The sequence below is a fragment of the Prionailurus bengalensis genome, chromosome B3 (genome assembly GCF_016509475.1).
Source record: "Prionailurus bengalensis isolate Pbe53 chromosome B3, Fcat_Pben_1.1_paternal_pri, whole genome shotgun sequence".
Taxonomy (NCBI): domain Eukaryota; kingdom Metazoa; phylum Chordata; class Mammalia; order Carnivora; family Felidae; genus Prionailurus; species Prionailurus bengalensis.
In genome coordinates this window covers 74,908,388-74,921,358 of record NC_057355.1, presented here as the reverse complement: position 1 = coordinate 74,921,358, position 12,971 = coordinate 74,908,388, and the positions used below count along the sequence as shown (strand labels likewise).

At 49.7% G+C, this 12,971-nt stretch overlaps 2 protein-coding genes and 1 long non-coding RNA gene across 6 annotated transcripts; 1 reads left to right on the top strand and 2 right to left on the bottom strand.

Moving 5' to 3' along the window:
- Positions 1–297: 297 nt before the first annotated feature.
- Positions 298–2,591, bottom strand: TSSK4 (testis specific serine kinase 4). 2 transcript variants are annotated; one of them, XM_043555894.1, is made up of 4 exons: positions 2,352–2,591; positions 1,784–1,998; positions 1,005–1,398; positions 298–579 (listed from the first exon to the last, which is right to left on the bottom strand). In XM_043555894.1, exons 1-4 carry the CDS (start codon positions 2,574–2,576, stop codon positions 397–399), a joined length of 1,017 nt encoding a protein of 338 aa, XP_043411829.1. In that variant the 5' UTR covers positions 2,577–2,591; the 3' UTR covers positions 298–396. The 2 variants fall into 2 exon arrangements, with proteins under 2 accessions (XP_043411829.1, XP_043411830.1); XM_043555895.1 differs by having other exon boundaries at positions 1,005–1,368.
- Positions 2,592–3,060: 469 nt separating this feature from the next.
- Positions 3,061–7,072, bottom strand: LOC122468942. The gene is made up of 2 exons (XR_006293354.1): positions 6,477–7,072; positions 3,061–3,332 (listed from the first exon to the last, which is right to left on the bottom strand). It is a non-coding gene; the product is annotated as an uncharacterized LOC122468942 (long non-coding RNA).
- A 149-nt stretch (positions 7,073–7,221) lies between these two features.
- Positions 7,222–12,851, top strand: TM9SF1 (transmembrane 9 superfamily member 1). Of its 3 annotated transcripts, none has more exons than XM_043555884.1 (6): positions 7,222–7,375; positions 7,800–8,161; positions 8,966–9,587; positions 9,874–10,059; positions 11,339–11,612; positions 12,185–12,851. In XM_043555884.1, exons 2-6 carry the CDS (start codon positions 7,817–7,819, stop codon positions 12,576–12,578), a joined length of 1,821 nt encoding a protein of 606 aa, XP_043411819.1. In that variant the 5' UTR covers positions 7,222–7,375; positions 7,800–7,816; the 3' UTR covers positions 12,579–12,851. The 3 variants fall into 3 exon arrangements, with proteins under 3 accessions (XP_043411819.1, XP_043411818.1, XP_043411816.1); XM_043555883.1 differs by lacking the exon at positions 7,222–7,375 and adding an exon at positions 7,410–7,504; XM_043555881.1 differs by lacking the exon at positions 7,222–7,375 and adding an exon at positions 7,425–7,541.
- Positions 12,852–12,971: the final 120 nt, after the last annotated feature.

Genomic DNA, 12,971 nt, shown 5'->3' with positions numbered 1-12,971 from the left:
ACAGGGAGAGCCATGGCCAAACAGCAACCAGGGCCTCTGCCCCACTGCCTGAACATTTAGAATGCACAGAGATGTGTAATAATAAGCATTTACTTAGAATAATGAAACTTCCTGAAAGGGATGTTCATCTGAGCACCCTCTCCCCTGAGCCACATGTGAGCTATATACTGAATTACAGTGTTGACTTTAATAGGTGTCAAGATGACCAGTTACAGACTGGTTAGAAATCCACCTCTTGGACTCAGTAGTGTTCCCTGCTAGTTCCCTTGAGGAAAGAGTGTCTTTGACTCCAGCTGATGAAACTAAATCAGGTATAGATTTATTTTTGGTAGAAAAGATCGTTAGCCCCAGACCCTCCTGCTTTGCTCCTCTCTCAACTCCCTCCCTTAACCACTTTTAGGTATTGATTTCCAAGGACTGGTGCCGATTAGTGGTGCTGGGGGGTTGGCACATGGCCTCAAGCAGCCTGATCTCATGGGTGGGTTGCTCAGGCTGGAACTTGAGCACCCAAGGATCCTTGATGATGTCCAGGATGGTGGCACGCTTGGTGGCTTGGCATAGCGTCTGGAAGACCAGGTTCTAGGGCAGGGGAGAGAGAGGTCTTGGCTGAGCTTGCCTCCCATTGTGCCACACAGGCAATGAGCAGTTGGACCTGAGAGAGAAGCAGGATAGCCCATCACACCACTCTGGTAAAAGGGGGTGTGGCCCTGATTTTATCCTGATGAGCCTGGCATGTAACTCCCTGGAGCAGAAGGGAAGGAAGGGTTCCTTGGGGGGAAATCCTTGCCTTATCCTGCTGAAACCAGCTCATCACTCACATCTAAGGTGTGGAGCCCAGGAATGGCCCTTTAAGCTCCCTCCCCACCAACTACTCTGGGGCAGGGGCTACAGTGTGAGACAGTGATGGTGGGGAAGAGCCTCCCCCAGGGTGGGGAGGCCTACATTAGGTATTCCCTCCCTGTGGGTCATCCCTGAGGCCTCAGCCCTCCTGGGGGAGCCAGCACCTTGCACTCCTGGGAGATGGAGTAGTTAGGTGGAAAAGTGACCTCCTTTTGAGTCTCTTTCAGCAGCTTTAAGAGATTGGTGTCATCAAAGGGCAGCCGGGCCACCACTAGAGTGTAGAGGATGACGCCCATGCTCCAGGTGTCAGACAGGAAAGGGTTGTAGGGCAAGCCCAGCAAGATCTCCGGGCAGGCATAAGCAAAGCTGCCACAGTAGGTCCGGCTGAGGTGGGTAAAGCAGTTCATATGGCGGCAAGAAGAGCTACCACGCACAGTCTGGTTAGAAGGCACCATCTTGGCGAAGCCAAAGTCCGATATCTTCACGTTCTCCCACTTGTCCAGCAACAGGTTCTCCAACTTTAAGTCCCTACCAGCAGCAGAAAGGCTGGGGGTCAGGCTGGGGAGAGGGCTTAGTATTAGACCAGGAGCTGAAGGGCCAGGGGTCAGAGGCTAGAGATGGAAAAGGCAAAGTGGGAGACAGGTGCCGTTATGAGGACACAAGGTTGAGAGGACGGAACCATGGAGTTAATGAGCAGAGCCCAAAGGTGAGAGAGGATGGTACCTGGGGACCAGCGAGGGCTCATCATTGTAGTTCACAGAGTGCTGTGTTCACGGTGTGTACTACATAAATGTTCTTGACCAGACAATTAAAATAGGGGGGATGGATGGGCCTAGATAACTGAGGAAGGCCAAGGGAGGGAAAAAGAGGGCAGAAAATGGAAAATATGCATAAAACCCCCTTGAGAGCCCAAAGGCCCCAGCCTGGGTGGCAGCGCCCTCACCGGTGCACGATGCCCTTGCTGTGCAGGTAGGCGATGCCCAGGGTCATCTGGGAGAACCACTTGCCAGCATGGGGCTCAGAGCAAGCCCCATAGTGCTGGATCCATTCAAGGACGTCACCACCCTGAGCCAGCTCCAGAATGATGTATACTCGGGATGTGGTTTCGATGGCCTGATAGAAGTTGATGAGGTACTTGTGCCGCAGGACCTTCATTACCTGGCCCCGGAAGAGGGACCCATCAAACCTGGGAAGGGAGAACCCTGGCTGTGCTCCCAGCCCTCCTACTGTCCTGCTGCTAACCTACTTAGAACTTTGCAGCAGGATTAAACCCCAGAGGGCTGGTGGTTTGTGGGCAGACCCTATGCTTTGTACTTTCACTTTGTGAGGCGCTGGAGGTGAGTGGGTGGGTGGAAAGAGGTTGAATTTGTATCAAGTCATCTTCCTGCTGCATAGTAAGACATTCACCGATTTGGGGTTGGGGGTGGGGTTCTGGCTCTATCCCCTCCAGACCATACCCAGAAGTCTTAATGAGCTTGGTACCAGTTCCCTCTTCTACCCCCCTTTCCAACCTGTATCTCACGGGGCAGGAACTTGTTAAGGTAGTCCTCAGAGGCCTTCTTCTTTGAGATGATCTTGACAGCCACCATGATCTTCTGCTTTGTGTAGTAAGCCTCATAAACCGTCCCATAGGAGCCATTGCCAATGACCTTGCCCACCTCGTAACCATACTCCTCCATGACAGAGCGGTAGGCTGAGGTGGGTGGTGCTACCTCCAGGGTGTCTCCCTTCCGCATGGTGTTGGGCTTTCTGAGAGCAGGGAGCTTTGCTACTTAAAAGCCTATTATCTGCTCAGAAAGCCATGAGGGCTAGGGTACCAAAGTAAAGTTAGTCTTTGAAAGCTTGCCTATATAGTCACACAAGTCTGGGATGCTGGGCTCAACTCTCACTAGAAACGTGGAGGGGGAAGAAGGGAGAAGCAGTTCTTTTTGTCTCCACTAGCTGTTGTTACTTCTTTCTCCTCCTGGTTACGGAACTCCTCAAGGTCCCATGTTCCACATACATCACAATTCACCTTCTTTCCACCACTGGCCATAAGACTTGAGAATGAAGTGCACTTTGGAACATATTCCTAGAGGCAACTTCTGCAATTTGGTGAGACTCCCCCCACCCTGCCTGCCCCCGCCATAGATCTAATCCCTTCAACCATTCATGTTTATTGAGCACCCACTATGTACCAGGCTGAGTACTGGGATAAAATAAGAAGACCAATAGAGACCCTAGGCTCCTAGAGTTTTATTATCCAGCATGAGAAACCCACGTGTGAGAATATTACAGAGCATTATAAGGTGTTGTAGAAACATATTCTAAGGAATCTTAACCTTAAAATGTTTTTCTGGCTTAAAACAACCACCTTTTTTTTTTTTTGCAAGTTGAGCTGGGCTCAGTTGGGTGGTTCTTCCAGCGGTCTCATCTTTGCTGGGATCGTTTGTTTCTGCTGCATATGGTCTCACTATCCAGCAGACTAGCCAGAGTTCCTTCACACAGTAGCACTGAATTTCAAGAGGAAAAAAAAAAAAATCAGAAATTGTATGATCAATTGAAACCTAGGCTCCAAAACCACAAAGGATCACTTGGATTGAAAGGGTGGAATAGATTCCACCTGATTCCACCTCTGAACCTTGAAATGCATTCTTATCTTGCTTTCCATGACCTTAAATTCTGTAGGATTCCTCCTATCCCTCTGGCCACTCCTCACACTTCACTGGAGCCTTATCTTCTCTGTCTGTCCCTTAATCATACTGCAAAGTTTCTACCATAGGTCTTATGTCCTCATCCTTTAGGATCTCCCCCATTCCCAACACCTTATTTATTACATCCATTCTGACTGCTCCTAATCTTGTCTATCTCAGATGTCTCTGGAGTTCCAGATCCAGCATCCAACTGCTTGCTGGATTCACATGGACATGTTTGTATCTTCAACGTGCCATGTCCAAAACTGAAGTCTGTATGTTCTTGCCCTAGGTTTCCTCTTTCTGTAAGTTCTATACTAGTTGTTTTCAGTTCACACACCCAAATGTCACCTGGACCCTTCCCTCTACCTCGGCCCCTACATCCAATCTGTCACCAAATTCTGTCTCTTCTACCTCCTAAGTATTTTTAACAGTATGTTTCAGGCTCCCGGAGCAGCTGTCACTGCCTTAGCTGAAGCCTCTTTCAGTTCTCAACTGATCGCTCTGGCAAGCTTTCTGCTCCCCTCCAGTCTTCACCCTCAACTCCAAGGTGTAAATCTGATTTTATGCCCACTTAAAAAAATTCAGTGTCTCCCCATTCTCCTCAGGATCAAGTCCAAATTTTTATATATATATATATATATTTTTTTATATATCTGACCCTGCTTACTTCTCCAATTTTATCTTTTAACCTACATGCAATGCTACAGTCAAACAGAATTACTCTTCTTTCATTGCTTTCTCTGTCTGGCAAACCCCTACTCTCCCTTCAGGACTTAGCTCATAAGCTGTTTTAAGGACACCTTTACCAACTGCTCAAGAGCAAATTGGATGTTCCTCCCTCCTGGGTGCTCCCAGAGCCCCAATACTTTCTCTGTCACAGTGCCTGTAACTGTGTTTTTTTTCTGCTTGAATCTCCCCCTAGGCTGTCAGGGAGGTCAACTGGCAAGAAGAGGGAGATGAAGTCAGAGGCTTGAGAAGAATGGGTTGTGCAGAATAAGAGAGCTGATCTGGAAAATGAACAGGATCACTGAGCAGCACTGGGGGTCCAACTGAGGTTAAAAACACAATTTATAGACACACGATTTTAACACAATGTTAAGATTCATCTTGGGTATAGGTGCTTGAATACTGACAGTTCTTGAATATGAACCCAAGATTAAGGTTTCACTTGGCAGCTGGAATGAAACAATAATGGAAGAGAGGCATCAAGAACACAGTCAAGAATGTGGCTGAAATGATGGAATGCCAAATCTAAGCTGCATGGGTAAGGAAGACAAGCTAGAAAAATGCAGGTTGCAGGGAATGACAGAGATTGTGGTCATTGAAGGGTTAACCTGGATTTAAGACTGTGGGGGTGGGGGGGGTGGGGGTGGGGAGTGGCACTCAGGAAAGAACAAGGGAAGAATCACATTTCTATCTTCCAAAGCAAAACAACTCCCAACAAAAGATTATGCCATAGACTACTGGTAAATTCCTATTTACTGACAGCCTGCTGATCCTGCTGGCAGGATGGTTCCCAAGTTTGTTGGAAGCCTAATCTACATCCTCGATCTACCAAGATGAGTTGTCCAGGGCACACCATGGTAAGGAGAGCCACACAGCCCCACCCTCTGGATAGTTTGCTGGCCCTTGGATGGGCAGCCTGGTGGCAGCTGTGTTATCATTGTGCAGGGGGTAAACCAGTTCATTTGAAAAACATGTATTAAGCTGCCGACTTTATACAAAAGCACTGCTAAGGATATCAAGATGTATAACTTAGTCTTCCTGTGAGTAGTTAGCAATTAACAAGGAAAACAGACACAGAAGTAAAATAACAGTCCAGTGAGGTAAAGTGCTATAATCAAAGACTGGAAGACGTAAAAGCAGGCTTTATAGGGGAAGCATTTGCACTGTTAGAAGTCTCCAGGCAGGTAAGCAGGGAATGGTAGACTGGGCAGTCCAGGCAAAAGGAGCTACATAAGCTTGTAGACTTGAGAGAACACGACATTCAAGATTCCAGTTTGAACACAGGACAGGGTTCCAAAAGGGTAATGTACCTGGAGAAGTAAAGATCCAGGTCTGACAGGTCTCATATGGCAAGCTTTTAAGAATTTATCCTATGTACTCATGGTCAAATTTTAGTCAAAATCAAAGCCTGTTAAAAAATAATGACCAGTCACCCCCTCCTCTAAGATCCTGATTTGGTGGGTCCCAGGTCTCTATGTTTTAAATAAGCTTTTGGTTCAATCTGATGAGCACCAAGATTTCAGAACCACTGTTGCTGGAAATAGGACACATATTTTTTAAAAAATCATTATAGCAGCAGTATGGAAAATGGATCCAAGTTGGGAGGTGACCAGGACACTAGCAAGGTGGCTATCATGGTAATTTAGGTGAGAGAGGGTGGGACCTGAACCAAGGCAGCTGCAACGAGGGCAAGTATTGGAAAATATTCAGGAAATAAGCAGGGGGGCTTGGTGGCACTGATCTGAAGAGGATGTCCCCTGGGGACAGGGGAGTGAGAGAGTCCCAGGTTTCTGGCTTCTCTAAATTACTTTTCTAATTACAAAATCCACTGATTATCTAAAAAACTCAATCCCCTACTTCCTGGAACCTCACCTCCTCCTACAGGGAGGTGAGGCACTATTTCTTTACCCAGGGAAAGAGAACCTTAAATCTGCATCCTTACATGTTGCCCCCAAGTGGCCAAACGGAAGTCACTGCCCCTGGGTCTGAGCTTCAAAACTCTCCCAATGGCAGATACCCTTAAAATAGCCAAGACAGGCAAGGGTAAACTTTTCCAGAGTAATCTGCAATATAAAATTGAGAAGCCCAAACGCATGCGCGCGCGCGTACACACACACACACACACACACACACACACACACACACGTAAATAACAAGAACACCGAAAGAGTCGAACGTATGCCAAGATTCTTTGCCTGCAGGTTAACAATAACCCTGCCAGGCTGCCCAACTCACCCGATAAAAGGGCTGACACCCTGTCTCTTTGCGTGTCTCCGCACCAGACCTGCCTCAGGCTTGCCTGTCTTCGAACATGGGACTGTCATTATTTGGCCGGGGAGGCCTCCAGCACAGCCTCGAGAAGATATTTTTACTTCTGTATTTATTTTTTGGCGGGAGGCCACTCGTGACGGGTTGGAAGAGGAGCAGTGAGATGAGATGGAGATTCCAGGACACTTGCACGTACTGTGCCCTCGATGTCCCAGCACAGCGACGCCCAAAGTCTCACCTCCGCCCGGGTTGGGGGCCATCAACCGCCTCTCTGAGCTCGCCCCCTGCATTCGGTGGCGAGACCCACCGGTTCAGCCGGCAAATGCTCCTGGGCGTCCACTAGGTGTAGACCCAGCCACCAACCGGGCTCCGTTTCCTGGACAGTTACTGGGCGCGTGCGGCGGGCACGGCTCTCCGGCCTCTGCCGGCAGGTGCCCCCAAGTCTTCCCTGGGACGGGCGAGTGGCCCGGCAGCGACTCTTACCCCAAAGTGGCGTCCGCGTCCCCGCAGCCAGGCCTCAGCCTCAGTCCCTGCCCGAAAGACCCTCGGCGGAGCAGCGCACCGGCCCCAGCATCGGGGGCGTGGTCCCCACTAGGCTCCAGAAAAGGAGCTTTCCGCCCGGCTGAGGTCCCCGTGGGTGAGGCGGAAGTGGTAAGACTGACGTGTCTCGGGCTGCTCTCCAGATCGCCGGGAGGGCCCACCGCGGAGGGACGGGCTAGCCGGGCCTTGCGGGCTCTCCAGAGCTGGGCCGGGCTCCCGACTGGAGAAAGCTAGTCGGCGAACACTTAACTGAACTCAGTGCGGTCTACCGTATGGTGTGGCAACAGCCGCTGCGATCAGGCACCGCGGCGGCCAACCCCGTGGAGGTCGGTCGTCAGGTCCTTCCCGGGCCGCCGCTAGCGCGCCGCTCAGGGGGGAGACCCCGGCAGGAACCCAAGGGCAGCTACGGGGCCGCAGAGGCCGCGGGCGCCGCCTCGGCCAGCCCTTCCCGTGCGGTGAGGACCCCGCGGGGGCCGCTGGAAGGTGCCTGAGGTGCGAGGCCGCGTGGCGTTGCCATGGAAACGGGCTGGGGCGCGGGGAGGTCCCGGGCAGGCGGGCTGCGGGAGGGGGGCCCCAGACTGAGAGAACAGGAGAGCAAAGGAGGACAGTGTGACAGTGTTGTCTGGGGGTCGGGAGGCGGCCTCCCGAAGGAGGGTTGGAGAACCCAAGGGGAGGAATTGGAGCGGTTCGAACGACTTGACCTGGGGCGTCAGGAATTGGTTTCCATAACTGCAGGACTCCCCCAAACAGGTTCTGCTGCCTTAAGGATGACAGTCCTAGGGCACCCGCGGAGTTGGAGCTACCGGTGGTTGTCACTTCTGATGCTGCTGCTGGGCACAGGCCATGAGCCTGGGGTGGAAGGTGTGACACACTACAAGGCCGGTGACCCCGTCATTCTATATGTCAACAAAGTGGGACCCTACCACAACCCTCAGGAGACTTACCACTACTATCAGCTTCCGGTCTGCTGCCCTGAGAAGATACGACACAAAAGCCTTAGCCTGGGTGAAGTGTTGGATGGGGACCGAATGGCTGAGTCTTTGTACGAGATACGTTTTCGGGAGAATGTGGAGAAGAGAATCCTGTGCCACATGCAGCTCAGTTCTGCACAGGTCAGCCTCTCCACATTGGCTAGAAGTCAGCCCTCCCTCCCAGGGACTAAACAGTGTCTTACAATTTATGGTCTTATAGCACCTTTATGGAAATGATCTGACTTAACTCTAACTACAATCCCACCAGGTAGTCAGGACAGGTGGTATTATTTGCATTCAGTTGAGGAAGAAACATACTTGCTCAAAAGTGACTTTCCAAGACCACATGGATACTGAATTGCAGAGGTGATATTAGAGCCCAGGGCTCCGGACTCCAGGCTGCTCTGTTGGTAATAAGGTCCCAACTATCACTCCTATATAGTTGTTTCCTTCCATACTTACCTCTTGGCTTTCCTAACTGGCTCCTTTACACTCTAATCTTTCCTGTGATGCTTTTTTTTCTTTAGCAAATCCTATGTTAGGGCACTTTTCTTTAGTCTACTCCAGACCTTCTGACACCTTGCCTTTCTCCTTTTTCTACACCTTAACCCTGTCAAGTCACATTGCTCGTTTTGGAGAATCCCAGCATACTAGGTTCTAACCTAGTGGTTCTCAGCAGGGGGCAATTTTGTCTCCCAAGGGATATTTGGCAATGTCCGGAGATAATTTTGGTTGTCACTGCCGGGAGGGGGGCTGGGGGGGGGGGGTGCTGCTACTGACACCTAGTGGGAAGAAGCCAGGGATGGTACATATTACAGTGCACAGGACAGCTCCCCACAATAAAAATTATCCAGCCCAGAATGTCAGAAGTGTCCAGGCTGTGGAACCTTGCTCTAACGCTATGCCTGGGGAGGCCGTATCTGACTCCTGACTTGCTCTTTGTAGGTGGAGCAACTGCGCCAGGCCATTGAGGAACTGTATTACTTTGAATTTGTAGTGGATGATTTGCCAATCCGTGGCTTTGTGGGCTACATGGAGGAGAGTGGCTTCCTGCCTCACAGCCACAAGATAGGGCTTTGGACCCATCTGGACTTCCACCTAGAATTCCATGGAGACCGAATTATATTTGCCAATGTCTCTGTGAGGGACGTCAAGCCCCACAGCTTAGATGGGTTACGACCTGATGAGTTCTTAGGCCTCACCCACACCTACAGCGTGCGCTGGTCTGAGACTTCAGTGGAACGTCGGAGTGACAGGCGCCGTGGTGATGACAGTGGTTTCTTTCCCCGAACACTGGAAATCCATTGGTTGTCCATCATCAATTCCATGGTGCTTGTGTTTTTACTGGTGGGTTTTGTGGCTGTCATTCTCATGCGTGTGCTTCGAAACGACCTGGCTCGATACAACTTGGATGAGGAGACTACCTCTGCAGGTTCTGGTGATGACTTTGATCAAGGTGACAATGGCTGGAAAATTATCCATACAGATGTCTTCCGCTTCCCTCCATACCGTGGTCTGCTCTGTGCTGTGCTTGGTGTGGGTGCCCAGTTCCTGGCCCTTGGCACTGGTGAGGTGATAAAAATTAATCAGGGATTTCTCTCAAGGGGTAGAACTAAGTTGATGGTTTGTTCTGGAAAGATCTGCAGATCTTCTCTTCTTTCCAAGGTGAGAGGCAAACCTAAGGGGTGGGTGGCTTTAACAAGCATGTGTATATTCAGTTGTGGGTTTGCTGAACAACAGAATTAGGGGATATTGTTTTCCTTGGGTCTGGGAGAAAGGGGGATGATTCCTCTGAAGTTGTCAGAAAAGGGACAGGGGAGACCTGACACAGGCTTTCCACTACTACCCTACAGGCATTATTGTCATGGCGCTGCTGGGCATGTTCAATGTGCACCGTCATGGGGCCATTAACTCGGCAGCCATCTTGTTGTATGCCCTGACCTGCTGCATCTCTGGCTACGTGTCCAGCCACTTCTACCGGCAGATTGGAGGAGAGCGTTGGGTGTGGAACATCATTCTCACCACCAGCCTCTTCTCTGGTGAGGACTGCCCTTTCCCTGGTGGGCTGGCCTGGCGACTGAGGGTTTAGGAACTTACAACACATCATGGAACCTGGGATAGAGTTAGAGTAAGGCCTTAAGGGAATGAAAATGGGCAAAAGAAACAAGAAAACCATTCAAAAGACAAGACTGCATTTCTTTTGCATAGTTTAAAAATTAAGTCCTTAAAATATTCTAGGCAGCATGGTAAGCACTCTGCATGCCTTCATCGATTTAATCTCCACAATAGCCCTATGCGGGAGTTAATATTGTCCCCATTTTTACAGATGAGGAAATTGAAGGCTGGTTAAGCAATTTGCCTGAAATTACACTCCTAAGAGGAAGCAAACCAGGTTTCAGATGCAGGCAGTCTGACTCTAGAGCCTGTATTCTTAACCATTATGTTAAGAGTGAAATAACACTCTTTCTTGAACATATTTCTTGATAGTCCCTTTTTAAAAGGTTTTTTGGGGGCACCTGGATGGCTCAGTCGGTTAAGTGTCCCCCTCTTGATCTTGGTTCAGGTCATGATCTCAGGGTTGTGAGTTCAAGCTCCACATTGGGCTCTGCGCTGGGCTTAGAGCCTACTTAAAAAAAAATTTTTTTTTAACGTTTATTTTTGAGAGAGAACATGTGCACGCATCAGTGGGGAGGGGTAGAGAGAGGAGGATAGAGGATCTGAAGTGGGCTTTGCACTGAGTAGAGAGCCTGATATGGGGCTTGAACCCACAAAGCATGAGATCATGACCTGAGCCAAAGTCGGACGCTTAACTGACTGAGTCACCCAGGTGTCCCCGCCAAAATAAGTTTGTTTTTTTTTATTTGCAGGCGGCTACCCCACTCTAGCCTTACAAGCCAGCTTGTCCTTTCAAAGGCAGCAGTAGTAGTATGCATTTTGAACCTTTCGTGTTCCCAGTCTTGAGTGTCTGATTTATACTCCGTCACATTTATGTTTGAAGAGGATTTTCTGAAAATAGGGCCTTAAGCCAAAGGAATGGGTCATGCTAGGAATCACCAATGCTACAGCAGAACAAGCCCTGGGAGGCAGGTGGATTGTGTTTCTCTTTGATCATTATGTAACAGCTACCTTGACCCTTAATGATAATGGATGGGGAAGGGATGTTGGTAAGATAAGGAACTGAGAACTATGGGATGTGAAAAGGGGAGGTCAGCCTGGGAGCAGGATGCTTCACCTCTCTCCCTGTTAGTTCTAGTCAGAGTGGGTGGCCCCAGGGATGTTCCTACAGCTGACCCTCCTTCTGGGGGCCCATCCCTGCAGTGCCTTTCTTCCTGACGTGGAGTGTGGTGAACTCAGTGCACTGGGCTAATGGTTCGACACAGGCTCTGCCAGCCACCACCATCCTGCTGCTTCTGACGGTTTGGCTGCTGGTGGGCTTCCCCCTTACTGTCATTGGAGGCATCTTCGGGAAGAACAACGCTAGCTCCTTTGATGCACCTTGTCGCACCAAGAACATCGCCCGGGAAATCCCGCCCCAGCCCTGGTACAAGTCTACGCTCATCCACATGACGGTTGGAGGCTTCCTGCCTTTCAGGTATCCTCCCTTTATGCTCTGGCCATCACTCTCAGGTTTCCGACTTTAACTGCCTTTCTCAGTACCCTGACCCAACAAGAGTGATGATCCCTGGTTCAGGTGCACAATTAAGAGATCATTAAATAGTTCCTCCTGTATCCAAGCAGGACTCAGCTTAAATCAACTCAAAGATGAGGGTGGCTCACTTATAAAGCTCTCCAAAGACATTTCTCCGTTCACTGCCTTCCTGGTTTCTGACTTTAGTGTCCACAGGCACCAGCTGGGGCTTAAAGCCCATGTGATTGCCTGTCCAATTTTTTGAGTACCTCTAGTGCCAGGCAGATAATATAGAGCAGAAAATAAAACAGACAGGATCCTTGCTCTCAACCTATCAGGGAAGCTGTTCTTGAAATGAGCACAGCTAGTCATGGGTAAGAGTCCCCACGGAGCCAGGAACTGTAGGGCAGGGAGTGGAGTGGACCCACTTTCCACAGTGACCCGGTAACATGGAGGGGGTGGCTGGATTTTGACCTGGCCACTGTGCTGGCAGTGCACAGCCCTTTAATGCTGTGTATCCTCTCTTCTCTTCACAGTGCCATCTCTGTGGAGCTGTACTACATCTTTGCCACAGTATGGGGTCGGGAACAGTACACTTTGTATGGCATCCTCTTCTTTGTCTTCGCCATCCTGTTGAGTGTGGGGGCTTGCATCTCCATTGCGCTCACCTACTTCCAGTTGTCTGGGGAGGATTACCGCTGGTGGTGGCGATCTGTGCTGAGTGTTGGCTCCACTGGGCTCTTCATCTTCCTCTACTCGGTTTTCTACTATGCTCGGCGCTCCAACATGTCAGGGGCAGTACAGACAGTAGAGTTTTTTGGCTACTCCTTACTCACTGGTTATGTCTTCTTCCTCATGCTAGGCACCATCTCCTTTTTTTCTTCCCTAAAGTTCATCCGTTATATCTATGTTAACCTCAAGATGGACTAAGTTTTGGGTGGCAAAACTATTGATCTTTTCTCCCATTCTTCACGTCCAGAGACCCACTGATCTCTTACCAACGTCTCTTCTGATTGACTGAATTGTGTGATGGCATTATCTACTTCCCCTTTGCCCTTTGGGCCCCTCTTCCCCCGGAGGGCCTGGAAATTACAAATCTCTATTATATAAGGAGTATATATTTGAACTTTTTAAGTTGCCTTTAGTTTTGGTCCTGATTTTTCTTTTTACAATTATCAAAATAAAATTTATTAAGAAAAAGGATCCTGTAGTTGGAGGGTTTGGTCTGGATATAGGAACTCGAGCCCCGCGGTTAAGGGTAGTGTCCCTTTAGAAAACCGGGTCGGCCCGGCACGCACGGAACTCGAGTTTTACGCGGAGCTT

What these genes read in the sequence shown, in the direction of transcription:
- TSSK4 (XM_043555894.1), bottom strand. Translation starts at nt 2,576, where the DNA reads ATGCGGAAGGGAGACACCCTGGAGGTAGCACCACCCACCTCAGCCTAC. An exon ending in TCCTGCCCCGTGAGATACAG is followed by an intron (nt 1,999 to 2,351) that starts GTTGGAAAGGGG and finishes TTCCGGGGCCAG; the next exon opens with GTAATGAAGGTCCTGCGGCA. An exon ending in CCATCTCCCAGGAGTGCAAG is followed by an intron (nt 580 to 1,004) that starts GTGCTGGCTCCC and finishes CCCCTGCCCTAG; the next exon opens with AACCTGGTCTTCCAGACGCT.
- TM9SF1 (XM_043555884.1), top strand. Translation starts at nt 7,817, where the DNA reads ATGACAGTCCTAGGGCACCCGCGGAGTTGGAGCTACCGGTGGTTGTCA. An exon ending in GTTCCTGGCCCTTGGCACTG is followed by an intron (nt 9,588 to 9,873) that starts GTGAGGTGATAA and finishes ACTACCCTACAG; the next exon opens with GCATTATTGTCATGGCGCTG. An exon ending in GGAGGCTTCCTGCCTTTCAG is followed by an intron (nt 11,613 to 12,184) that starts GTATCCTCCCTT and finishes TTCTCTTCACAG; the next exon opens with TGCCATCTCTGTGGAGCTGT.